General features: G+C 41.4%; 3 protein-coding genes across 9 annotated transcripts in view; 1 reads left to right on the top strand and 2 right to left on the bottom strand.

The window, feature by feature from the left end:
• LOC127362371 (proteinase-activated receptor 1-like) overlaps nt 1–2,741 on the bottom strand; it is a 58,862-nt gene extending 56,121 nt beyond the window's left edge. Inside the window, exon 1 of the mRNA XM_051398034.1 lies at nt 2,570–2,741. The gene's annotated coding sequence lies outside the window, so the exon portion shown is untranslated. The remainder of the gene's footprint in view (nt 1–2,569) is intronic.
• A 12-nt stretch (nt 2,742–2,753) lies between these two features.
• LOC127362332 (scavenger receptor cysteine-rich type 1 protein M130-like) lies at nt 2,754–12,866 on the bottom strand. Of its 5 annotated transcripts, none has more exons than XM_051397936.1 (13): nt 12,120–12,866; nt 11,162–11,295; nt 10,390–10,446; nt 10,027–10,308; nt 8,960–9,253; nt 8,596–8,877; nt 8,082–8,114; nt 7,719–8,000; nt 6,681–6,995; nt 6,324–6,614; nt 5,560–5,919; nt 5,373–5,458; nt 2,754–5,278 (listed from the first exon to the last, which is right to left on the bottom strand). In XM_051397936.1, the coding sequence occupies exons 2-13, from the start codon at nt 11,205–11,207 to the stop codon at nt 5,201–5,203; spliced, it is 2,406 nt and encodes an 801-aa protein (XP_051253896.1). In that variant the 5' UTR covers nt 11,208–11,295; nt 12,120–12,866; the 3' UTR covers nt 2,754–5,200. The 5 variants fall into 5 exon arrangements, with proteins under 5 accessions (XP_051253896.1, XP_051253898.1, XP_051253893.1 ...); XM_051397938.1 differs by having other exon boundaries at nt 10,390–10,422; XM_051397933.1 differs by having other exon boundaries at nt 6,324–6,995.
• A 137-nt stretch (nt 12,867–13,003) lies between these two features.
• On the top strand, nt 13,004–27,697 carry LOC127362338 (protein Atg16l2). 3 transcript variants are annotated; one of them, XM_051397947.1, is made up of 18 exons: nt 13,004–13,419; nt 15,338–15,395; nt 15,518–15,593; nt 16,067–16,140; nt 16,607–16,858; nt 16,958–17,023; nt 17,653–17,736; nt 17,862–17,915; nt 18,016–18,121; nt 18,866–18,971; nt 19,054–19,124; nt 19,207–19,278; nt 20,103–20,223; nt 20,308–20,413; nt 22,263–22,415; nt 22,495–22,542; nt 24,661–24,757; nt 25,079–27,697. In XM_051397947.1, exons 1-17 carry the CDS (start codon nt 13,230–13,232, stop codon nt 24,746–24,748), a joined length of 1,725 nt encoding a protein of 574 aa, XP_051253907.1. In that variant the 5' UTR covers nt 13,004–13,229; the 3' UTR covers nt 24,749–24,757; nt 25,079–27,697. The 3 variants fall into 3 exon arrangements, with proteins under 3 accessions (XP_051253907.1, XP_051253906.1, XP_051253905.1); XM_051397946.1 differs by having other exon boundaries at nt 13,005–13,419; nt 18,019–18,121; nt 24,656–24,757; XM_051397945.1 differs by having other exon boundaries at nt 13,005–13,419; nt 24,656–24,757.
• The last annotated feature ends 253 nt before the right edge of the window (nt 27,698–27,950 follow it).

Here is a 27,950-nt window from a genome sequence, read left to right as displayed (position 1 = left end):
CCACACAACTGCAAGTGCAACAAAAGCCCCACAAACAAAAAGCAAGTAAGAGTAATTTATTCATGTGATCTGAGGAAAAGATGTTCAGACGAGGAAAATAAACACTCAGCAGAAAACAGTTCATTCAGGTAACTCAGGTAAAGGCTGCACTGAAGCAACAAACTCTGTAGGACACTTTTAAAGGGAGAGAGAAATTCTCTCCAGACAGCGACACAACCAACAAACACTACAGAGGGTTCCTTACCATATTTTATTGCTTACTTTGGTATTTAGTCTAAATAAATATATAATATACTTATATTAATAGATTACCTTTAAAAAATGTATAACAGCTTGGTTGCAGGCAATTTATTAACCTTTATTATTAATGAAAATATAAATGTTGATCAGGACTCAGCCGATATTAAATGGTGACCAGAGGGCAAAACATCTTAATTGGGACATTTTTACTGTGGTAACAACAGAATAATAATAATAATAATAATAATAATATGTAAACATGTTCTTGCTATATGGATTCTGTTCCTAAATATCTAAATATTACTGCTAATTTCTCATTTATTGTTTTAATACTTCATTGTGCTCTATCATTCTTTCTTTACCTCTTTTAATTATATTTGAAATATTATATATGTTTGCATGTTGTTATCTTCTTAACAATGTCCTGAAACTGTCATTGTTAAAATTGAAGGGAACAAAGTGAAAAACTACAAATAAAATAGAAAGTTGTCTGCTGGTCCCTGTTTGCAGTTATTTGATCCTTTTTAATCATTTCATTATTGCTACATATAAGAAAAAGTAATGAGACTAAACTTACCTTTGAAAGTCTTGAGACCCAACCTGAATGAGTTCCCTTTACTGTCTGATGTGTATTTATGATAACATGCAGCAGGCTGTTAATAATCTACACCTGCTCTCATAAGGAAGAGATAGACAGACACAAATATAGAAATGATATCAGAGCAACAGATCTAATCAACAGGAAATAAACACTCAGAGCTTATAAACTAAACATTTACAACATTTACATTGTGACAATGCATCAGAACAATTTACATCATATTATAAAATTAACTGGACAAAGACCAGAATATACACACAGACAAGCTTCTGATAATACACTAATCAGAATATATTATATTATAATTATAAGCAACAGGATACTTATTGGTGTAAGAGTAAAGAAGTGTAGACTGAGTGATGTACATACATAACTACCAACTAATGAAACCATCTAATAATCAACCTGCAGTCACTGCGCTCTCCCTCGCTGTCATTGGAGCAGATAGTGATAATAGTTCATATATTATTGTTAATCTCACAAAATACACTGCCTATATATCTGTGAGTGCAGGATCTGCCGTTTTGGGGCTAACTAATTGGTCATGATTTTTAAGCCATGAAAATAACTTAGAGAACACATATTTAATAAGAACATAACCACCGTTCTACCTAAAACACATTTGGCTGGATGGTTAAAAACCTTTGAAGCCATTTTCCTCAGTTTCATTGTTAGTGTAGTTACTGCGGTTTGGCTTTGTAGGGCAGAATAAAGTTATTTATTTTTAACATATAACAAAGCTAGACATGCAGGTTTTGGAGGAATGGCAGTGTTAGACATAAAGTAAGTACATTTACTAAAGTGCAATACTTAAGTACAGTTTTGAGGTATTTTTATGTTACTTGATTTCAGATACTCGACTACCTTTCATTGGGGAATATACGGTTGCACTAAGAGCTCATCGCACTGCGACTGAAGTGTCATTGTCATTCTGGGAACAATCAACTATCTTTCTCCACAATAACTGACTCCACCTTTAAGAAAGTGAAAAAAGAACTTCTGCAGTTAAAGAGTGATGGACCAGCCAGACGCTGCTGGGACACTTTCCTTTGGACAGAGCCAGGCTAGCTGTTTCCCCACAATGCTGACTACAGACAACTTATTTAAACAAACATGTTTAGAACTGAGGAACCATGATTCATGTTCTCATTTCAGTGAAACATCATTAACTGGATCATTAACTGACTGTAACCTGTCTTGGGTTACATAACTCTATCCTGCTGGGAGACTTTCCATCAGTAATCACATTGTCACACACAACTCTTTAGCATATCTCAGCTGTCATCATAACGTCTCTAAACAGCACTACGACCTTCTTATGCACCCATTTCATACTGATTCTCTTTTACATTCTTTTACAAAACCCATCTGTTTTTTGCATGTTATTTATACGCTGCTATACACAGTCAGATTTGTTTGAATTTGAATTTAAGGGAAAAAAAGGAGGAACTAAACTGGTAAAACTGGTAACTGGTTGAACTGCAGTATACTGTACACCTACCACTACATTTACAGTTCTTGTATATTATATTTCTCCTCTGCATCCACACAGTCTAATGTGAGTAATCTCAGATTGTTGTCATTGCTATTCGTGCTATAAACCGTGCTGCACTCTCAACAATGTCAAATTAGTCTTCTTCTTTTTCAAGGGTACTCTGAATACAACCTGCAAGTAAATTTAAATGGACAGTTCAGCCACAAATCAAAAATACATATTTTCCGGCTCACCTGTAGATTTATTTATCCACCTTCATTGTTTTGGTGTAAGTTGCTGAGTTGTGTAGAGATGTCTGCCTTCTCTCCAGTAAATAGAACCAGACGGGGCTCTGCTTGTGGAGCTCAAAGCTCCAAATCAATACAATTGAAGAACTCAACATGTGTCTCTTTCCAGAAATCATGACCCCGTTACTACTTAGACTTAGACTTCTCTTTATTGATCCCTTTGGGATGACTCCCGCAAGGAAATTGAATTTCCAGCAGCTTACAAAACAGTGTGGAAAAATAAAGAGGTATAAAAAAATACAGCACAAGATAAAACAATATAAACAATAAACTATTTGCTAGATATAGAAAGTAAACAATAAACAGTAAACAATAAACTCTTAGCTATATATAGAAAGTAAACAATAAACAGTAAACAATAAACTCTTAGCTATATATAGAAAGTAGAGATAAGAATAAAAATAAAATAAGATAAAATTCACGGAAAATGAAATCAAATAAGATAAATGTAGAGAACTGTAAAGAGGATAAATATAGATAAATAAAAATAAATATATAGGACAGTATTTGGCATTGTGTTGTTAAACAGTGGATAAATGACATTAGCAGAAATTAGCAGTTAAATTAAATTAAATTATTGCACTTAAGTGGTGGATCAAGTTATTGCACAAAGAGAATAAGTAAGAAGAGTGTCCAGGTATGTATGAGTAGATTATTATTGCACAGTTATTGCACAGTGAGTGGCTACCACTCCTTCCCTTCTGTCCTCTTTACCCTATTTCCTCCTCCCCCCGAGTGAGGAGTTGTAGAGTGTGATGGCACGACAGACAAACGAGTTCTTGAGTGTGTTGATCCTACAGTTGGGAAGGAGCAGCCTTTCACTGAACAGGCTCCTCTGGTTGCTGAGGACGGTGTGCAGGGGGTGGCTGGCATTGTCAATAATGTCCAGCAGTTTGTCCAGTGTCCTCCTCTCTGCCACCGTCACCAGTGAGTCCAGCTTCATGCCGACCAGTCTGGAGGTGTCCTTCTTGGATATGCCCCCCCCCAGCACACCACAGTGTAGAAGAGGACGCTGGTAACCACAGACTGGTAAAACAGATGTTGAAAGACCGCGATCTCCTCAGGAAGTACAACCTGCTTTGTGTCTTCCTGTACAGGTGTTTGGTGTGTGTTGTCCAGTCCAGTTTATTATCCAGCCACAGCCCGAGGTATTAGTATGATTGCACAGCCTCCACCTCAGCTCCCTCTAGCAGGACTGGTCGCGGTCTTGGTCTGGACCTCCCAAAGTCAATGACCAGCTCCTTTGTCTTAGAGGTGTTGAGCTGTAGGTGGTTAGTGTGACCCCAGAGAGCAAAGTCCTCCACCAGACTCCGATACTCCTCCTCTGTCAACCCTGATACACCCAACAATGGCTGTGTCATCAGCGTACTTCTGTATGTGACACAGCTCCGAGTTGTAACAGAAGTCCGAGGTGTACAGGGTGAAGAGAAGAGGGGCCAGCACTGTGCCCTGGGGGGCTCTAGTGCTGCTGACCACAGTGTCAGACGTGGTGTCCTTCAGCCTGACGTACTGTGGCCTGTCAGTGAGGTAATCGTAGATCCAGTCCACCAGATAGGGGTCCACTCTATATCTGACACAACAAACTATCAAACAAGTAACTCAAGCTTTGGTTTTGAGTAAGCTGGATTATTGCTCAATAGTTTGGTCCAATACTTCACTGGGTAATATCAGAAAACTGCAGTTGGTTAAAAATAAAGCAGCAAGTGTAGAGACTTCTTGTGGGATGAGAACAAACATTTTCTAGAATGCATGAATGAAGTGAAAATTTGATTTCTGTATTCACTGAGGCTTTTTATTAAGAACGTCATAACAACAAAGACTCCATTTATGTTTATGTCCTTTAGCACAGATACACACAGTTATTTTACAAGGCACGCTGCTGCGTACAGTAATATACAGAGCAATAGTAGAGTGGAACTCAGTTCCTAATCATATTATTCAACAAAATAATATATAGGGTTTTAAAGAAATACTAAAAGAGCACTATTTAAAAGGAAACTAAGTAACTACTAAATACTCTTTGGTGTGAGAGGGTCTCAGGGGCAATTGGGTGAAATGTTGATACTTATCTGTTAGATCATGTGGATGTTTTGTTAATTTATGATAAATTCAATCAGAGCCTGTTTTTAGTTTTGTTTTAGTTTTTGGTGTTTGTCTTAAGAGTGCGTGAATTGTTATTGTCTTATCTACAGTATATGTGTGTTATGATGTGTTGTGTCAGTGTATTGTAATGAATAATGTGAGTGTGTATATTTGGATAGTATTGTCACCATATAAACTGTTTGGACCCCAGGAAGAATAGCAACTGTTATACAGAAGCTAATGGGGATCTTAATAAACAAACAAACAAACAAACAAACAAACAGTATATACTAGCAGTAATAACTTTTTTGCTTTTTTTTTTAGCTAATATTTGTATTATTACTGTTTGGTATGGAAGCCTATTTCCACCAGAAAAAATAAACAGTAGAAAAGGGAAACTTTGGCTTGATAATAAAAATGTTCATGTTAAGTGAAAATGATGAGATAAAAAACTAAAATGTGTAAAAGATAAAAGTCCCCTGTTGGAGTCAGTCTTCAGCTCCGTTCTTTCAGCCTCATTAGGTTCGACAGTTCAGTGTCCGTCTGTCTCTCTGACTGTCGCCTCCTGGTGTCCTGCAGAGACATTACAGCACAGTCACAGAGTCAGTCTTACAGCCGAATATAGAGTCTTTAAATAAACTGTGTGAGAAGAAGCTGTGAACGTCACCCTGCAGGAGAAATAAAGGGCAGTGATGTACAACGTCAGACTCAGCAGCAGGAGGACCAGAGCAAAAAGGAAAACTGGTGGAAACGCTGAAACAATCACAGAAGATCAATTAAAGCTCCTGAATATGTTGGACAATTAGCATAATTAGCATTAATAATCAGCTATACGGACACTGCAACCTCCTTACCTCTTTGACCTGGGGGTGCTTTCTTCAGCAGCAGGTCTGAGACGGTGAGAGAGAGCAGACGGCTTTCAGAGGAGAACTTATGGGATGAAATGTAGACGTGATAAACACAGCTGTAGCTCCCTTGGTGGGCGGGCTCTGCAGCAGGAAACAGGAAGTGGGCGGAGTGATTGACAGCCGGCTGGGTGTAGTTGTATGCAGAGGTGGAGGAGGTGAAGGTGAGCTGGAAGGAGCCTCCCAGGTGCTGTGGCTCAGTGGAGCAACTGAGTGTGAAGTTTGAGCCTGTGCGCACCTGAAACCCCTGCTGCCGAGCCTCGGAGTCCCTGTCCGCGAAGAATGTGATGTTGGGCCGAACCAGCAGGTCTGTGAACGCAGAGAGATGATTGGCTGAACCAGCAGAGGTACGTTCATCCTGAAAACAGTGTGCACCGTTTATGCTATGGTTTCTGGTGTTTTCTGGGTAGACTGTGCGACAGGTTTTCAGGTATATTTCTGTCTGGTGGGCATCAGAGTCATTACCCAGCAATGTATATAAACCCAACCATCTTATTTTAATCTGATATTAAAAGTTATAGAACTAGAGAGCGTCTTCTTTTAGTCACGTATTCTCTGCAGAGCAGAGCAGACAGACGCTCCTGGTGGACTTGTGCATTGTCTAAAGGGTGCACAATCAGATCTGGCTGCCACGGCGCCCGATGGATTGTGGTAGTTAGCACATAACATTTGTGCTTGAAGAGATTGATGCATGATATCACTGATGGACTTACCTGAGCAGGTGATCTCCAAGATGTATAAAGAGGAATCTGGTTTTAAACAGTCCCTCACAGCAGATGCAGAGTGAACACAGTCAGTTCGGATCCCCCACACAGGTCTGTCTGAGGACTCCTGTCTCCACTGTATTGAAACAGTAGAGCCACAGTCCAGTTCTCTACAAACAACAGCTGCTTCATTCAGGGTCCACTGATAGTTCCAGTCCTTCACTGGCCTCCACTCTGTCCGCTGTTTCATCTCCAGTGTCCCAGTACAGGGACGGGATCCTCCCACCAACCTGACAGGCTCTGAAACAAGAGAGTCATCAGTAAAAGAACAAAGTGAGTGAACAGAAATCAAAGCTCCTCTTCTACCTGAGCAGGTGAGTCCGACAGCTTTTCCATGTAAGCAGGTGTTTCTGGCTGAGCCTGAGCTTCTACAGTCCAGGAGAGCAGACTCATGGCCTCCACACTGGAACTTTTTGGTCCACATTGGAGCCTCCACTTCTTCATAGAGCGCCCCCTGGAGGACTGAAGGAGCCCCACAGCCGAGCTCCCTACAGACCACCTCCGCATCCTGTTGGTCAAAGTCAGCTTCACACACTGAGGACCACCACTGGTTAGACTGGTTAAACTTCACCTCCAGTCTGCCTGAGCACAGACTAGTCCCATCCACCAGCCTGACAGAGTCTGGAGAGAGAGAGATTCATGTCAATAATGCTAATTTAAATCTAAATCAGGGACAAGATCACTTCTTTAGGACATCATTGTCCTGACTACCATTACAGTTCAGTCCAATGGGAACCACTGACTGTGGTGGATGAAGTATTCAGATCCTTTACCAATGTAGTAATGTTAATTTAGTCCATGAGAAATCTTACTTAAGTAAAAGGAGACATTGAACCCCCCCTGCCTCCCCCCAGAGGAGAGAGGAGAGTTGTGTACCTGGAGGGCGACTATGGCCGCAAGGTGGCTCAGTGGTTAACACTGTAGCACTTGGGTTCGATACCTGGCTGGGGCAGGGCTTTTTCTGAGTTTGCATTTTGTTCCTGTGTTTGCATTGGTTTACTTCAGGTGCTCTTTCCCCACCCTCAAAGACTTGTATGTTAGGTTAATTTCTTGACCAAGGCACTGGCTCAGATCTAAAGTTGGTCCCTGGGCGGCGAGCGGTAGCTGCTTAGCTAGACCTTAGGATGGGTCAAATGCAGATAATGAATTTCCCTACAGGAATCAATAAGGGATACCTTCAGTACTACGCATGGGTGAAGGTTCTGAGTGAGTGGCACGGGCCGGGCCCTGCTGTGACCGGCTAAATTGTACTTATGTAAAGTACTTGAGTAAATGTTACTTTCCACTACTGACTGTGACAGAGGATGAACACACTATTAGAGAAGGTATCACTGATGGACTTACCTGAGCAGGTGAGGTCCAAGCTGAAGGGAGAGGAATCTGGTTTTACACAGTCCCTCAGAGCAGATGCAGAATGAACACAATCATATCTGATCTTCCACACAGGTCTGTCTGAGGACTCCTCTCCCAGTTCTATTGAAACAGCAGAGCCACAGTCCAGTTCTCTACAGGCAACATCTGTGTCCTTCAGGGTCCAGTCAGAGTTAAACACAGGTCTCCAGTCTCCCTGTTTCACCTCCAGTCTCCCAGTACAGCGACTGGATCCACCCACCAACCTGACAGTCTCTGAAACAAGAGAGTCATCAATGGAACAACAAAAATACTACTTTCTGATGTAATTCTCCATTAACATATCTGTCTACATACCGCTGTGATTGTGGTTTTCTTCTGCATGGAGACCTGAGTCAGGAAGTAAAAATAAAAATCAACATAATGCAATCTGCTTGGAAGATAGAGCGAGGTATCATCAGCATAATAATGATAAGAAAACAATCTGAGCAGATAATCAGACAAAGGGAGGTGACAGCACAGACCCTTGGAGTAACCCAGTGGACAGGACTCTTCTTCTTGACATTTTAAATGATTGCTCTGTGATGTAGTGCTGTACCCAAGATGCCTATTTCGGACAGTGTTTCAAAAGCTGAAGACAAACCACGCAGCCATGACACAGCCAGCCGGCCAACCACAGCTTAGCTTAGCTACAGTTAGCTAGTTGGATGCCCCTGCCTAGCATTGCTTTTGGCTAGTAGAAAGCAATTGTTAACTTGGTATGTTACATCATTTTTTATTGGCTAAAATCCTTGATAGTATCACGGCTAGGAAAGCTAACCTATCCAGTAAGGCAGCATTTTGCTAGTGACATTATCACCAATAGGCTTACCTGAGCAGGTGATCTCCAGGATGTATGTAGAGGAATCTGGTTTTAAACAGTCCCTCACAGCAGATGCAGAGTGAACACAGTCAGATCTGATCCGCCACACAGGTCTGTCTGAGGACTCCTTTCTCAATTCTATTGAAACATTGGAGCCACATTTTAGCTTTCTACAGACAACAGCTGCTTCCTTCAGGGTCCATTGATAGTCATTCACTGGTCTCCACTCCCCCTGTTTCACCTTCAGTGTCCCAGTACAACGACTGGATCCTCCCACCAACCTGACAGGTTCTGAACAGAAACAATAGAGTCATCAGTAAAAGAACAAAGTGAGTTAGAACAGAAATGAACCAAATCAAAGCTCCTCTTCTACCTGAGCAGGTGAGTCCAACAGATTTTCCAGATGGGCAGGTGTTTCTAGCTGAGCTTCTACAGTCCAGGAGAGCAGACTCATTGCCTCCACATTCCCCCTCAGCCTCCACTTCTCCATAGAGCGCCCCCTGCAGGACTGAAGGAGCCCCACAGCCAAGCTCCCTACAGACCACCTCTGCATCCTGTTGGTCAAAGTCAGCTTCACACACTGAGGACCACCACTGGTTAGACTGGTCAGACTTCACCTCCAGTCTCCCTGAGCACAGACTAGTCCCATTCACCAGCCTGACAGAGTCTGGAGAGAGAGACATTTGTGTCAATAATGCTAATTTAAATCTGAAATTGAGAGAAACACATACAAGAAAGCTTCTTTACACTTTAGGATGACATTGTCCTGGTTACAGTTCAGCCCAATGAAAATCATCATCCATCCATTTTCTTCCACTTATCCGGCATTGAGTTGAGTCATTCCCAGTAAAGTTGTTCCAATAGAAGTCTCGGAAAGTCCTCTGATACTGTCTAAAATACGGTATTGAGTATTGGTGAGTATGCATGTCCGTGCACCAATCCGATACCATGTAATTTATTAAACCCTGCTACTTCACAGCCGTGTCCTGTTTGCCATTTCTATTCACAGGTAAGCAAAGTCATCACCCTCCCTACTATGACCCAAAGGGTTTAACCAGCGCCAGGCAATAAAACAATGATACCAATCGTACAGGCTTAGCAGTATACACTTATTGTTAAAATAACCATTATACATACTGGGTCAGTAATCAGTATTGGCTGATATGCAATCTTCAGGTATTAGAATCAGTACCAGAAAAAAAAATCTATCCAAAGCTCATGACCATAAATGAGGGTTGGAGCGGAGATCAACTGCTAGATTTAAAGCTTTCCCTTTGCAGGCTCTATTGCTCAAGAACAAGATCCCAAGTTACTTAAACTCCTTCGCTTGGGGCAGTAACTCAGTCCCAATCCAGAGGGAGCAGTACACCGTTTACCAGCAGAGAACCATGGCCTCAAGCCAGTTGTCTGCAGCTAGGTAGTCTTGGTTATATCACTTACCTGAGCAGGTGAGACCCAAGCTGAAGAAGGAGGAATCTGGTTTTACACAGTCCCTCAGAGCAGATGCAGAATGGAGACAATCATATCTGATGCCCCACACGGGTCTGTCTAAGGACTCCTTTCTCCAATCTATTGAAACAGCAGAGCCACAGTCCAGTTCTCTACAAACAACATCAGCCTCCTTCAGGGTCCAGTCAGAGTTAAACACAGGTCTCCAGTCTCCCTGTTTCACCTCCAGCGTCCCAGAACAGCAACTGGATCCTCCAACCAACCTGACTGTCTCTAAAACAAAAGAGTCATCAGTGAAACAACAAAAATACTACTTTCTCATGTACTTCTCTATTTATATATCCGTCTACATACCGCTGTGATTGTGGTTCTGTTCTGCCCGGAGACCTGAGTCGGGAAATGAGATTATACCTGTAAATATCAACATAATGCAATGAATCTGTTAGGAGGATACAGCGAGGTATCATCAGCATAACAGCGGACAATCAGACAAAGGGTGTACAGTGAGAACAGAGGGGGACCAAGAACAGACCTGTAATGGCAATTTTTAAGAACCTATACAACCCTTTGACCTGGTCATTGTAAAACCATACGCAACTGTTAAAGAGGTATTATATGCATACAACCATTGGCCCTGATTCTAACTACACTCTATGTCCAAGTAAACAGCGGGATGTTGAGACTTCACTAAGAAGGCTAGGACATGATCATCTCACCACACTATCTGTCGGTTTACTGTCCCACAACTCAGGAATTTGTCTCTGTGTTAGAGTGACGCTCCAACAGGGATAAAACCATACTGCTTCTGCCAATCGGGGCTCTTCGGACTTTCACATACGAGAGTGTGTGACAGTTGCGCTGAGACCATTCATGGATGACTTGAATAAAACCTTACAGAAAGACAAGATCATACTTTGCATACTTTATTAAACAAATTGCCACCACAGACCCTTGCAGTAACCTAATAAACTGTGAATGATCACTCTGTGAGGTAGGACTGCAACCAGACCCAAGATGCCTATTTCGGACAGTATGTCAAAGGTTGCTATGACGATCACTTATGTAAATGTAAGGAAAACCCTCGTATTATCCAAGAAAGTCCACACATTACATCACACAGTCCTACCTGAACTCCAGAGCAAAACCGAGAGCACCATCAACGTGTGATCCATTATCCAGCATCATCAGAAACAGGCTTTCATTGTCTGTCGTTGGTTCGGGTCTTTCTTTCTTTCTGTTCGTTCACAGTTCGATCCTGTTCTGTGAATCAGAGAGGACAAATACTTTTATTAATTTTAATGGATTAGTCAGTTAGTCTTGTATAATGATGGAAGTTGAATAAATGTTGTTTATCAGTGTATAAGCATTGGTAAACTGTCCAAATACAGTTGTTATCAGTGTAAACAGCAAAAATTACTGTAATCTCACAGATAATGACTTTTATTACACTTCTATAACATTCACATTAAAATAATAATAATCCAATAATTACAGCAATCTGCTGTAAATGGAAGAGTTCACCTGTATTTACAGATCATTGCATTGTTTTTACAGTGTAAATATCTTTAATAAACATTAAAAAGATTAAATATTACACAAAATGTTATGTCAAATTAAGAATACATAGAAAATTACTGTGTTTTTACGAGTTATTTTCTGTTATTTTACTGTATTTTTTTTTTTTTTTTACAGTGTGTTGTGAATATAAAACTAGACTGTGATTAATAGCTGTTGGCAGTTTTATCCAAACAATGTTGTTTGTTCAGCCGCACCCTAATAACTGTAAGTGAGCTGCAGTGTGAACACAGAGACACACTTTCTCTTTATATCAGCTGAGATATAAACTCACAGTGGACACTAACAACAAAGCACTGAAGCATGTGTGAACTTTTATTACTCAGTTATTTTCTATGCTGACATTTTACAACATTTTCAACATCATTAACCACTTTAAATACTTTATTCATGTAGAACTTTTATCTGTATTATACTTTTACTTCAGCAGGAAGTGTTTTATTTTGAAACAGTGTGCATATATTATATTGTTGTTTAATCATTATTATAGTTATTAAAAACAAACGTACCTGGAGGTCTCGAGCTCAGTCTCACATTGAGAACCACCAACAGTCCCAGAGAGGACAGAGACACCTGTGAGGACACCTGGAGACAAACTCCACCCACAAGAATCCACACTTTCACTTTTATATCTTCTAATAAGCAGGTTTATCCATGCAGACACTCCCAAAAACACTCGCTCATCCAGAGAATGAAAGAAAATCTCTGAAAGCAATAAACAGTTTGTAAACTCGCATAAAAAAACAGACCTTAAAACTAAAAACCTAAAACAAACTCTTGTCTGTGTTTAAGAACATATTCAACTTCATAAGATAATATTGACGTACATTACAAGTTCCTCAGGATTCTGTGCTCGGACCAATTCTATTCACACATCTGATTAAACTGAGATGTTCTGTTTTATACCTGATTACATTAAAATATAAACAATGAACATTGCAAAAGGTTTACTGTAGTCAGAACAAAGTCTTTATGAAGCTGAAACAACAAAACAAACATCAGTGAAGACGAAAAACACACAAACTTAAAATGATACATTTGTAGATAAGCAACATTTAACTGGTGAGATTTTGAATGGGGTTTGGTGTGAGTTTGTCCCTGTGGTTGAGCTGTGAACTGAAACCAAAGCTACAAAATCACAGTAAGATCAACACTGCAAAAAGCTGCAGTCACAACAAAGTTCATACAAAGTTGAACCAAACTCCATTAGAAAAATAGAGTATTTTAGGACTTCAGGGCCCCTGTTCACCCTCACATTAAACTACAGAAATAAAATCAGGGATAATTAGTCCTGATGGTGTCAGCAGGCGTTCGGCACTGTGCTTGTTGTTTATGTTTGTTTATTTCCTCCTCAAGTCAAAACAGGAAGAGCTGAGAGCGGCCGCTGATTGGCTGAGAGACCCGGCAGCTGGCAGCACGAGCCACCAGCCTCAGTCCCGTCAGAGTGACGACAAAAACAAGTTAAAAACAACAAAACAAACAAACATCAGAGGAGAAGAAAATAAACAACAACAGCAGCAGCGAGCAGGGACCAACATGCCCACGGAGCTGTCTGCAACGTCAGGCCGGTCAGCGAGCGTCTGTCTGCGGGGAAACAGCGTGAGGCAGCCCGGGGCATCATGGCCGCTGTGACCGCCAACACCCGCACACTCATGACGGATCCAGTCCGACTGTCGGAGCGCAGCGGCCGGGTCGCGGCTCCGGGAGGCGGCGGCAGGTCGGCGGAGACCTGGAAGAGAGACATCCTCCGTCAGCTGAGGCACCGAGACCTGAGCCAGCACGACCGGTTCCAGGACCTGATCCGCTTCTGTACGACGGACAAGTACAAGTTTAAATCTGTGTATAACAGACAGGCCCAGTGTGCGCTCACAATGGCAGCAACCAAACTCCATTCAAAAATCTGCTCATTTAACACTTATCGAGGCTCAGAATGAGTTCTTTCAGTCACAGCTTCAGGAAGAAAAGTCCGACTTAAAAACAGTGATTTTCTGAATGGAGTTTGGTTGGAGTTGACCTAAACATTATTCTGAAATGTATAATATGTTAAAGTAGGATACAATAGAGATTAATTCAACTGTCAGCTAATAAATAACAACTCTAAATAAAAACAGTGATTTTCTGAATGGAGTTTGGTTTAGAGAAACCCTACCACATGTCATACCTGGTAATCAATCAGGATCACTTTTATTGGGCAGGTATGCATATAAGTTACAGCTACAGTGGAGCCAAGCTTTATTTTGAAAGTATAATCTGTTAAAGTAGGACACAATAGAGATTTATTCAACTGTCAGCTACTAAATAACAACTCTAATTAAAAACAGTGATTTTCTGAATGGAGTTTGGTTCAGAGAAATCCTACCTGTTAAAGATTCCAGTACAGCTGTTATTGCAGTCAGAGCTCTAATTAAACCCAGATGTTCTACAGATGTTTGAGCCAGCTAAAGACGGGGATAGTGACATTTTTAATTCTGCTCATTTTATTTAAATATCACATAATAGATCCAAAAAGAAACTGTAAAAAATGAAATAAAACTTCCTGTCCCAAAATAAAGAAACTTGTTAGTAACCTGAACCATATGTTGTTCCACTTCCTCCGTACAGTGACTCATCTGTGACGGGTTATCAGTCCGCTGCTGCGTCATCGTCTGCACGACGCTGATGGAAATATGTATTTTACTTAAAAGAGGAACCTGAAGAGTCAAATTAAAAGTCACTAAATTAAAATGATGCGTTAGACGTTAGAATATTTTCCTGCTCTGTTTTTTAAATGTCTCAATCTTAAACTGGTCAGAATTTGAATGGAGTTTGGTGTGAGTTTCTCTCAGTGGCAGCAACAAAATCACAAAAGTATAAACGCTGCAAAAACTTTACTGTAGTCGCGATAAAGTGACGTTGAGCCAAACTCCAGTAAATCCAGTATTTTAGGACTCCGGAGCTTCCGTAGGTTCAGCATCAAAACACAGAAATAACAACAGTTTTGTTGTTGTTCTTTGTTTATTTGTTTGTTTTTCTGTTATTTTCCAAGTTACTAGCTAATGTTAGCATGTGTTAGCCCTGTTGTTGTCGGTCGATACAGATAATAATATTCCAGCAGCCAAAAAAATACAATAAAATAACTGAAAATATCTCATAAAAATACAAATTTTATCTTTAATTTTAATACATTTTTATGTCATTTTTAGTCTTTTTAATGTTTAATTAAAGATATTTACAGTGTAAACAATGATCTATAAATCCAGGTGAACTCTGCTATAATACAATAATCAGACTTACATTTACAGCAGAGTGCTGTTATTATTGGATTGTTATTATTTTAATGTGAATGTTAAAAGTTCTAGAAGTGTAATAAAAGTCATTATCTGTGAGATTACAGTAATTATTGCTGTTTACACTGATAACAACTGTATTTGGACAGTTTACCTTATACACTGATAAACAACATTTATTCTACTTCCATCATTATACAACATATCTGTCAGTTAACTCACTAATACATTAAAGTTACACAACTAATACTTTATTTACTGTTAATGTCACTGATTTTATATAATTTTAGAAATTATTAACAGAATTAAACTTATTTATTAAACTTTAATTTAACAGTTTAATAAATTAAATAAACAGTAAATATAAATTATAGATTTGCAAAATGTATTTAAATGTCTTTAAATAATCAGCTATGAGACCAGGACCCAGTTTCCACTGATGGTGTTCTTTGTGTTTTCAGACACTCAGCTGTTGGACAAAACCAGTCTGGCCAAAGGAATCCTGAGCTGCTCCTCCAGGTACTCACCTGCTGCTGTCTGTACCTGCAGGCCTCAGACAGAACTCCCTGTGTGGTGATGATGATGATGATGATGATGATGATGATGATGATGATGAAGGTGTGTTTGTTTTGTGCGTGCAGACGTCTGTCCTCTGACAGCAGCTCGCTCTCCGCTCTGCGTCACCAGAACAACCAGCTGAAGAAAACCACCGGAGAGGTACCGACACACCTGCTCCGATTACTGATCATTATATTATTGTATCATATTATATTATATTATATTATATTATATTATATTATATATATGTTATTGTATTATATTTCTGTTCCATCAAAATATTCCATCTTCTGTTTTAAATTGTTCCCAATTATTCCGACCTTTTTATCACAATACTCCGACTCCAAAAATAATCCGACCTTCCTGTTGATTTAGTTTTTCTGACAATTTTATCAAAACATTTCAATTTGTGTTTCATTCAGCATTCTCAAACATTCCTGCGGTTTTCTGAAAATGTTCACAAATATTTCAACCTTTGTCTTCAGACTTTTTTTCTCAACTTATTCCCGATTATTCCGACCTTTAACTTTCAAGATCTTCACCATTTTATACACCAAATATATAAACTGGTCTCATATTTATAATTTATCATCATCCTCAGTCTCCTGCCGTGTCTGTCTGTCTGGTTGCAGTTGGCCTATCAGGTGGTGGAGCTGCAGCGGCAGATTAAGATCAAGGAATGTGTTCTGGAGGAGCAACATGCCAGGTGAGTAACACACCTGAACCTGTCTGCTCACCTGTCGGCTCTGATGGGGACGAACCTCACAGCCGGTTCAAACTGTCCCTTCAAGGTTGATGATTCACATTCTCAAGTTTAAGACACTTCACTGCCCTCAGCCAATCAGAACGGAGGATTCTGAGAGAGTTTTTATGGGTCGTCTTTAAAACGCCAGCAGTGTACTCACCATACAAAACCCTTTAAAGGTTTTATGTATGTGAGTACGTCGGTGAGTTAAGGATTTATTTCCACCAAACCAGAGTTCCTGTCCAGTTTTGGATTATCTTCCAGGAAAAATGAGTGTGGTCCACATTGTTTTGGTCTGAGATGCTCGACTGTGACACCTAGTGGCAGTGAATTTAATGTATATAACCTTTAACAGATGTTCCGCCTGGTGTTTAGTTTGTTGAATGTCTGGAAGTTTTAAACATTAAACTGTCGACGATGTGCTCAGGCTGTTGAAGGAGGAGCGCCGGCTGGCGAGTGCGTTTGATGCTCGTCAGGAGCTGCTAGAGCGGGTGGAGCAGGTTCAGGCGGAGAACGGGGCGTTGAAGACGGAGTACGACGCCCTGCTGGAGCGACAGCGGGGGGCGGAGACGAGCCTCAGAGAGGAGAAGGTCCGAGGAGGGCACCTGCTGGAGGACATGATCCAACTGAAAAAACAGGCCGCCGCCCGCATGAACAGCCGCAACGAACGCAGGTCCAGGTACCTGAACGCACCGCACACACCTGAGCACACCTGTTCATCACACAGCTAAAGAGCAGGTACCTGAACACACCTCCGCTGTCTGTGTGTTTCCACCAGAGCTCGAGAGGCCAACCTGCAGAAGGAGCTGCAGACTGCTGCGAGGTCAAAGGTCACCGTGGACAGGTAAGATCCACCTGAACTCATTTCTACCAGAACATTCCCAAAACACATCTGCGTCTAACATCTGCATTTTACTGCAGCTGCGTTTCTGTCCCAGAACAGGAGGTACTGAACCCTTCGAGGGCCGAGAAAATAATCTGTCAGAATATTATTATTATTATTATTATTATTATTATGTTGAGAAAAAGAAAGAAAAGTTTTTTTTAATTTGGAAAAATAATCTGAAATTAAAGAAAATATTCAGAATATTTTGTCAAAAATCTGAATGTTGAAAAAAAGACTTAAGATTAATTTTAAAAAATCTAAATATTAGAAGAAAAACAGTCAGAAATGAACGTAAATAATTGTATTTTAAAAAAATAGTCCGAATTTTTTAAAGAAAATAGCTTGAAAATATTGAAATTAAAATAATAATCAGATAATTACGAGACAGAATAGTCGACCGGAAACTCAGACAGATCTGAACATGAACAAAATTAATTATTAATTAACGTCAGTCGGACAGTTGAAGACAGTAAGAGGCTCTTATTTTGGTAGTTTCATCTTCGGACTCTCAGGACGTCGTCTGAGGAGAAACTTGATGATGAAGATGATGAAGATGATGTTCTTGGTCAGTTGATTTTGTGTTTCAGTCCTTCCAGCGCTCCGACCTCCAGATCCACGTCTCCAAAGAATGAAAATGGGTCCACAGAGAGAAAACACACCCGACTGTTCAGGTTGGACGCCGTCACAAACTGTCATTAAACGTTATTGAATTATTATGAATGAACCTTCCTGGTTGCTGTTGTAAAATGATTATTATTGATTATTATTGATTATAATTCCTGTTTCTGTCTCTCAGATCAGCGTCGGTGACGTCCCCGAGGATCCTGTCCTCCATCAAAGGGCTGTTCGAGTGAGTCCTCCGATCCGCCCGGCTGTGATCTGAAAACTTTATTTATTCATTATTCACGGACAGGAACGTAACGGTCATGTGACTGTGTGTGTGATGTCAGCAGGAAGAGGCGGGGCCATTCAGTCTGCAGTCTGGAGGAAGATCTGATGTGTCCTGTAGGGGTCTGTCTGTCAGCCCGGGTCCCCGTCAGAGCTCGACAAGTACTGGTAATACTCTCAGAGAGAGTACACACCACTTCTGATAGGTACTGACCTCTGCAGACCGGGAACCCCCCACAAGAGCTGCAGGGTCGGAGATGTTCTGACCCAGTCGGCCATCACAATGTGGTTCTTGTCTCATAAAGAAGCTCTGTCTCCCCCCTGTGGACACAAAGCAAACTGCAGGAGCAGAACCAGCTCTCACTCTAATAATATTAATGTCACTGATGTCTCCTGTTGATAAAGTTTAAGTGAATTGAACAGAGATAATATGAAACACACACAGTAAGCAGCTCCTCGGTCAGCGCCTCATTACCCATCATGCCTCTCTCTGTTGACCTTCAGTCACTTTTTAAAGAAGCTTTCTGTGGACTCACCACCCTCCATCAAGGACTCTTTATTTGACGTTCCACACATCCTTGAAAACCTGGAAATTGATTAAAATGAGCAAATATCCTGGAAATAATCAAACAGGGTTCTGATATTATTGATTATTGATTTGTATCATTACCTGTTTGATTCTGTTGTTCTTTTCTTTTTGTGTCAAATTTAGAATCACGACTCAAACTGCGGTGACATTATGTGTCGATCAGTAAAATACAATAAATCAATAAATAAATGAGAATAAATAAAGATTTATTCAGTGAGTTGCAGTCTGTAACGTCCCCACTAGGTGTCACTGACCTGCTGCGAGGAGCTCGTTCTGACTCTTTCCTGTTTCCTGTTTCCTGTTTCCCGCCCTCTGTCACTCAGGAGGCCCACGAGCAAGGCATCAACGCTGTGAGGTTCAGCTCCAGCTCCGACCTGCTGGCCACTGGAGGAACTGACCGAGTCATCAAACTGTGGGAGGTCAGAGCGGGTGCGTTATTTATTTTACTTTATTATGTTGTTGTTGTTGTTGTTGTTGTCGATGTTTGTGACCTCACTGGTGATGTCATCAGGCTCGCTGACTCACAGAGCGACTCTGGAAGGCAGCACAGAGGGAATCACCTGCATCGAGTTCGACCCAATGGTAAAATCCACTCCCGAACCAGAACTTTAGTCTCCCCTGCCGTACCTGGATCAGGTGTTAATGATCTCTGTGGACTCTGTAGGGTCGGAGGATCCTCGCCGCCTCCTACGATAAGTCGGCCCTGCTGTGGCGACTGGAAGACTCCGTTCCCAAGGTAACCAAACGCCATAGAAACCTTCGTACATTAGAGGGACCGGACTGACCACAGATTCAGTCTACTGCAGTCAGCCACCAGGGGGAGATAGATAGAGAGAGAGAGAGAGAGAGTCTATACTGCAGTCAGCCACCAGGGGGGATAGAGAGAGAGAGAGAGAGAGAGAGTCTATACTGCAGTCAGCCACCAGGGGGGAGAGAGAGATAGAGAGAGAGAGAGAGAGTCTATACTGCAGTCAGCCACCAGGGGGAGATAGATAGAGAGAGAGAGAGAGAAGAGAGTCTATACTGCAGTCAGCCACCAGGGGGAGATAGAGAGAGAAGAGAGTCTATACTGCAGTCAGCCACCAGGGGGAGATAGATAGAGAGAGAGAGAGTCTATACTGCTGTCAGCCACCAGGGGGAGATAGAGAGAGAGAGTCTATACTGCAGTCAGCCACCAGGGGGAGATAGAGAGAGAGAGAGAGTCTATACTGCAGTCAGCCACCAGGGGGAGATAGAGAGAGAGAGAGAGAGAGTCTATACTGCAGTCAGCCACCAGGGGGAGATAGAGAGAGAGAGTCTATACTGCAGTCAGCCACCAGGGGGAGATAGAGAGAGAGAGAGTCTATACTGCAGTCAGCCACCAGGGGGAGATAGAGAGAGAGAGTCTATACTGCAGTCAGCCACCAGGGGGAGATAGAGAGGGTTTAAGTCACTGCTGGTAGCAGTTGAAGCTCTTTGTTTCAAACAGGAATTGAAAATATTCAACTCTCACCTGTCTCTCTCTCTCTCTCACCTGTCTCTCTCTCTCTCTCACCTGTCTCTCTCTCTCACCTGTGTCAGCTGACTCTAACAGGTCACAGCAGGAAGGTAACAGCGGCGAGGTTCAGCAGTCTTTCTCACCAGGTGGTGACGGGCAGCGCAGACAGAACCATCAGACTGTGGGACCTTCAGAGAGCCGCCTGTGAGTCTGATCAATAACTGATCAATAACTGATCACTGACCGATGTGTGGTTGATGGCTAATTAAGGTGTTTTTACCTGTGCAGGTGTGCAGGTCGTGGAAGTGGCGTCGTACTGCAGTGACCTGGTCTGCTCTGAGAACTGTATCATGAGCGGACACTATGACTGTAAGATCAGAGTCTGGGACACCAGGTAACCCCTCACCTGAGCCCTGAGATCCCTGTAGATCTGATCCTGGTTCAGGTAACCCCTCACCTGAGCCCTGAGATCCCTGTAGATCTGATCCTGGTTCAGGTAACCCCTCACCTGAGCCCTGAGATCCCTGTAGATCTGATCCTGGTTCAGGTAACCCCTCACCTGAGCCCTGAGATCCCTGTAGATCTGATCCTGGTTCAGGTAACCCCTCACCTGAGCCCTGAGATCCCTGTAGATCTGATCCTGGTTCAGGTAACCCCTCACCTGAGCCCCGAGATCCCTGTAGATCTGATCCTGGTTCAGGTAACCCCTCACCTGAGCCCTGAGATCCCTGTAGATCTGATCCTGGTTCAGGTAACCCCTCACCTGAGCCCTGAGATCCCTGTAGATCTGATCCTGGTTCAGGTAACCTCCACCTGAGCCCTGAGATCCTTGTAGATCTGATCCTGGTTCAGGTAACCTCCACCTGAGCCCTGAGATCCCTGTAGATCTGATCCTGGTTCAGTTTCAACTGTCTGATACCTCATTCATTCTCCCAGCTGTCGCCACGGCGACTCCCCGTCTCCCTCTGTTACCTAGCAACAGCTCTTGCCTGTAGAGTCTGAAGCAGCTGATGATTGACAGCTCTATCCTCCAATCACACAGCAGCATTAACTCTCCCTGCACCTGATTGGACGGTTACATAATTCACTGAGCTGTGATTGGTTTAATAATAACTTATCTGTCTGAATTTATTATTTTTTTAATTTAATTTTATTGTAGAGCGCTTAGATAACCAGATAAAGCAAATAAAACATAAAACTGAACCACAGCAAAGGATCATTGAAGCATTGAGCTTCCCAGGAGGCAGCATGTGACCTCCGCCCACCCTAGATGCGATGACACTGTTCAGGATGTTTTAAAGTGAGAAACACGTAACCAACAATGTCCTCAACAGTGCTTACAACATGACTTCAGGATCATTTGATTATTTTTATTTAGTAAAACATCAAACTAAAACACTGCAATGGATCATAGAAGCATTGAGCTAAAATAAAACAAGGTTCAAGTTTTAATATATTCATCTTTAAATTCATTAAAATAACACGCAGATCGACCAACACTGAGTACAGAACAAAAAATAAAAACTACTTAAAAATAAAAGCTGTTAAATAATAGGAATGATAAATGAAAAACTTCATTAAATGAGCTTAAATGACCTCCACCAACCCTCGATGCAATGACACTGTTCAGGACTGTTGGGGTTGTTGACTGTGATATTAGGAGAGCATCTTCCTGATGAGCAGAGCTTGAAGTCTCTGGCAGCAGAGGTCACCAAATCTCTGTGTTTTTCTTCAACATATCAAAGTGACATTCAACAGAATCTGACTGACTTTATTTAGTTTTTGTTTGTAATCATTAAAGGAGAGATGTGTAATTTCTGGACACATGCTCCAAAAACACAGGAGGCAGCATGTGACCTCTGTGTAGGATTGTTTACAGTGACATAATAATAAACAGTGTCCTCAAAAGAGCTTGGAATATAAAGCTGTAGGATAATTTTCCATTCTGTACTGTGAGCCCAAAATAAACAGTTTTTACTGTGATTTAATGTCAATAAACGGATCAATACGATGCTGAAATAACGACATCACAATGGCGATTTCCTAAAAAGTCTCAATTCAGACATTGTTGGGTCTGTGTGCAAGACGACGAGCAAACAACTTTTAAAATGCTTATTTTCTTATTGGAGTTTGGTTGACCAGAGCTGTGCTAATTTAGCTCATAGTAAAGTGCAACCGACAGTTTCCTCTCGTCGTCAGATCTGATGAGTGAATGTAAACAGAGCTGACATGTTGTCATTCAGGACGGTCAGCTGCGTTCAGGAGCTTCCCGCTCAGGGTAAAGTCACCTCGTTGGACATCAGCTCCGACCACCGCAAGCTGCTCAGCTGTTGCCGCGACGACTGCCTCCAGCTGGTCGACCTGAGGAGGTGGAGCAACGACCGCATGTGCTTCAGGTAGAAACGTGACGCTGTAATGAAGTTAGTTTGTTGGTTATGAGCAGCTGTTTATTGATTCTTTGTTTGTGTTTGTCAGAGAGGAGGGCTTTAAATGTGGCAGCGACAGCACCAAAGCTGTGATCAGGTGAGTTCATCCTCATCAGCAGTTAACCTGCACAGACTGTTGTCTGCAGTGTTTCTTTAGCTCTAAAAGCACCATTTGGAAGCAATCAGCTAACGTCTACAAATGGCCGACACCCACCACAACAACAGAGTCCAACACAGAGTCCACAACAACAGAGTCCAAACACAGAGTAACAAGTCAACGATCCGTCCAAGTACACACGATCCACAACACGTCACAACACAGAGTCCACAACACAGAGTCCAACACAGAGTCCAAACACAGAGTCCACAACAACAGAGTCCAACACAGAGTCCACAACAACAGAGTCCAACACAGAGTCCACAACACAGAGTCCACAACACAACAACAGAGTCCACAGACACAGAGTCCACAACACAGAGTCCAACACAGAGTCAAAAGAGTCCACAACACAGAGTCCACAACACAGAGTCCACAACACAGAGTCCACAACACGAGTCCACAATCCAACACAGAGTCCACAACACAGAGTCCAACACAGGTCCCAACACAGAGTCCACAACACAGAGTCCACAACACAGAGTCCACAACACAGAGTCCACCACACAGAGTCCACCACACAGAGTCCACAACACAGAGTCCACAACACAGAGTCCACAACACAGAGTCCAAAGTCAAAGCTAACATTACTGCTAAGGCTAGTGGAACATATTGTCTGATTGTGCTTTAAGCTGGATAATGTTAGCTTGGAGATTACTTTGTCAGGCAACACTGGGTAACATTGTTCAGCATGGCTGGGTTGTACCTAATAAATGATGCTAATGGTACAAAGCTAACGATAGCCTTCTTCTATCTAGGAGCGATGCAAGGCAGGGGCATCCAGCTAGCTAACTGTAGCTAAGCTAAGCTGGGATTGTTCAGCTGGCTGTGGAGCCTTTAGAAGTCCATGAGTCACTCTCCTCAGCTGAACAGTGAAATTCAGACACATTTCAGCTGAGAGTAAAACCTGAGCTCTCACTACAGTCGGTCCTCTCTCTGCAACACCAGAACAAACAAACCAGAACTACAGTGAACATCCCTGAAATCAGATTAAGTTCTGAGTTTAAATTCTAATGTGCTCCTTTTTTTTTGTTTTCCACAGTTTCATTGCTGGTTATTAAAAATGAAATCAATTCACTCATCTGGGAGGAAAAACCCATCTGATTAGAAACGTAACCTGATTTCTCTGAGTGTCTTTGTTCATGTAAACGTTGTTAGTGAGTGGGTGAGATGATGGAGGAGGAGATGAGAGCAGAGTGAGGTTCTGTGTGTTGTTTCACTGATTCCACCTGTTCCATCGAACGCACAACTGATTGATCATCATGGTTTTGTGCAGTTGAATTGTGATCGGGTGTGTTTCTGATCAAAACATTCCTGCAGAAAGCTGAGAGAGATGAAAACCGAGAGAGTCAGAGGGTTGAGAGATGAGATGCTGCGTGGTTCATTTTCTGCAGTTTCCATGACAACAACAGGACCAGGATGCTTCGTGTCTGTTGAGAGAAACACTAAATATATAAATGTGTTTCTACCCAGACGCACACAGACAGACAGCCAGGGTTCCCTGCTGGGTTCTCTCTGAGGTTCCACTCAGAACAGCTGGTAAATCATCATAAATCTCTCAGATAGATCCATGAGATGAAATATTAATGTGTTCAAATTCACAGGAACTCTTCCTGTGGTGCCGGTTAAATGAGGAAAGACAGTAATCAGCTCTTTAATGTCTCTTAGGTGGCAGATTATACAGCAATTAGAGTCTTTAAACAGTATTTCTGTGGATGAATTCGTCAGATCTGAAAAGTCTAAAAATCTGATCAGATCCATTAAAAAACAATAAATATTCATTTATTATTCCAAACCTTATTTTTCTTTTATTCAGTCACTCAATAATTTACAGCCACACGGACTTGCTGGTCTTGACTTTGGACTGTTGGTCTTGAATCCTGGACCCGACGTTCTGAAGGGAGGGATTTCTCAACACATTTGTACATTTGAAAAACCTCAACACTTGATTCAGGGGTTGCAGAACCTTTTCCAGGATCCTCCACATGGTACAGGTTCACAACCCTGTTAGAACACTTCACCTTCAGTCTAACCTGTTGTTCTCTCTCATCAGTCCAGATGGGTGCTACCTTGCAGCTGGATCGGCAGACGGTGCTGTTTACATCTGGAATGTCTCCACTGGCAACCTGGAGACCCGCCTACCTGACAAACACAGGTAACAGACCAAAGATATTGAACAGCGGAGGATTTTACCTAATTTCCCAGGTTTAATAGAAGGATCAGAGGCCCCAAGATGCTTCCCTGAGGGATTCCAAGAGTTATTGGAGACAAACAACAAGAATATTTACTACATTTCTTACTAATTTAACTCTATGTTCAGGTCCAGGTTTATTTGTGTCCATTTAGCAGCCTTTAAACAGTGGCCCCAGGATGCTTCCCTGAGGGACTCCATGTGTTACTGAAGTCATAGAACAAAAAGATTATCTTCCAATAAATGTTGTACAGTTTGTTTAATAATGTCTCTCTCTGTCTTTAGTTCATCCATCAGTGCCGTTTCCTGGTCTCTGTCTGGTGAATACGTCGTCAGTGTGGATAAAAGCAGGCTGGCCGTCCTCTGGACCGACATCTGAAACGGCCAGTCTATGAAGAAGTGTCCCAGCAACAAACTAACTGATCTGAGAGCTGCCAAAGGGAACCTATTTTTAAGCTATTTGTTGATTGGACCAAAAGGGTTGTAAAACGTTCTTCTCAAGTGCCTTTTTTGCATTTTATAACATAACTTTAGAGCATTAATACAGACAAAAAAAAGGGAAAACCGATAGTTTCCGCCAACATTAAGTTTTATTGACAGTAAAGACGAAAGGAAACCAGCAACCAAGACATTCCTGTAATGTTTGAAAAGAGCAACTTTATTGTAAGACCAATGTGTTTAAGCTCATCAGTCATCATACAGGACATAATATATACTGGAATATTTAACGAAAAGGTTAAAAAATATAAAAACACATCGAGTCATAAACAGAATCATAGAGTAAGAAGTGAGACATCATATTCAGTCTTTACCTAAATGCTCCTATTTTGTTGGTCCGTTCAGGAAGTTGTGATGTTGCCAATCTCAGTGCATTCGGCTCGACCTTGTAATTTCATCCAATTACCAAAACTTTTGACGTCACCAAACTATTAGGGGAGCGAATCTTTCTTTTGAACCTGAAACCTATTGGTCTCAGAGTAAAGTTTTTATTTTTATTATGTACTTGAATTTTGACCTTTCAGACTTTTTGATTCTTTATTCACCTTTGGAAGAAGCCTGAAATCCTCAAGTGATAACAGCTGATTTCTTCACACACAAATTACAGACAAAAGATGAGGCATTTGCAGAGGTCAGATGCAGCTGTGCAGCTCTCGGCGGTGGATTTACATTTAAAAGGCGCCCTGCGTTAATCCTCTGTTTGCCTCCTCGGCTTTGAAGACTGAAGTCAGCGGCTTCAAAGAGAAAAGTCGGCGGCCGGAGGCTCTGATGGAGCCTGAACACATCGGCATGAGACTCATTTACATCCAGCTTTATGATCTGATCTGACCTCTGCCATCTTTATGTTAAACTGATCATTTAGTGACAGTAATCAACAAGGCCACCAGACCTCAACATGAAGCTGCACAGTCCGTCTACAGACACACTTTATAAATTAATGTTAAACTTATTTATAGAAAACAACGGCTGTTACCCAAAGTGCACTTCAGAGAGATTTCAAATACAATTAAATAACAAATATTTGTATTGTTATATTCATAATTAAGAGAACTAAAATGCAGCTGTAAAACAGGATTTAAGGCATTTGTGACATTTGTCCTAATCCAAGTCCTTTAATAGTCCGATATGATATTTATATCTGTGCTGTAGTCAAGACAGTTGAGACAAAACCAAGTTGAAAGAGGTTCGAGTCCAGGTCATTGACACAAAGTCCAAAGTCAAAGCTAACTTTACTAAAGTTGTGAAAGATATTGTGCTTTTAGCTAGATGTTAGCTAATGTTAGCTTGTCCTTGTTTATGATCGGTTCCAGAAAACATGTCACATGTCCTGGTTCACTGAGCGCTTTTATAAAAATATTTCTGTTGATGGTTGTTTCCTGTCAATCAACTGACTCCATTACATCTCTTAAAGTGGATGTTCAGACGTCAGAGGGCCCCTGATGGTTTTATTGGAAACCAAACTTTTTCTTTTTCATGTTTTCTGTGTTATTTATTTGTTCAAAGTATTTCTTGTTTAAAAGGGAACATTTGTTAGGATGAAAGGAGGAGCTCGGGACTGACGAAGGGATAGAAACAAAATATGAATTAATAAGAGAGACAAAGTGCTGCTGCTGTCAGTTCAGCCTGAGTCCAAACTAAGGGAATAACACTGCAGTATTGTGAAGGATAGAACATATTTAATTGTTTATTAATACAGTTAACAAATAACAACTGTAATCACATGAAATATGTCTTCATAATTTATATGGATAAATAAATAAATAAGAAATGTTCTCGCGTTGTGGTCGGCGTCGGTCGTTTTTAGACGTTAGTTCAACAACACGAGAACATTTCTTCTTTATTTATTTATCCATATAAATTACAGAGTCCAAAGTCAAAGCTAACATTACTGCAAAGCTAGTGGGACATATTGTCTGTTTGTGCTTTTAGCTGCATAATGTTAGCTCACGTTAGCTTGCTGGCTAACTGACTAATAGTGCTTTGTTAGCCCCCAGCTAACAGCGATGCGAGGCAGTGTCCTTTGTGGCGTAGGAACATTACAGATATAGTAATAGTTATAAATATGATTGTCATTCATTTTTCAGCATTCAGTGTTAATTTCAGCGTTGAGTCTCGTGTACGTCATGTGACTGTTTTGGCTGCAGTTAGCTTAGCACCGCTAGCTACTGCACAATGTTTGTGTGTTAATGTCTGGAGGGGTCTTTAAGTTATCTCACCTGCTCACCAACATAAATGCTCCGACTGGTTGTAAAAAAAGTGGAAAACATTACGATTTATTGAAAATATAATATTGAATTGATGTTGTTCTGTCAGCGGGGATGAAAAGGTGTTTTAATATCTCTTTAATGTTTCCACTCTGCTGTCTTTAGTTCTAATAAACTCTGGTTTCTAACCTCCCGTCCTTCATATTGTCGTCTCTCTTTATTTATTGGAACTGTTGAAGCCTCGTCATCGGGTTTTAAAAATACGAGGAGACGATGAGGACGCTGCAGGCTGTTTCACACTGAGGTCATTAATGAGGAAACAGGAAGCAGCTGCTGCCTCCCACCTGATCGGTTTGATCTGGACCTATAGATCAATAATAAAAGCTGATCATAACAGCTGTAAGTTCCCACTCTTTACTCTGTATCATCAATCTTCATTCATGAGAAACAACTTA

Source organism: Dicentrarchus labrax, unplaced genomic scaffold (genome assembly GCF_905237075.1).
Source record: "Dicentrarchus labrax unplaced genomic scaffold, dlabrax2021, whole genome shotgun sequence".
NCBI lineage: Eukaryota > Metazoa > Chordata > Actinopteri > Moronidae > Dicentrarchus > Dicentrarchus labrax.
The sequence above is the reverse complement of the archived record's forward strand: the minus strand, read 5'-3'. Positions and strand labels throughout refer to the sequence as shown.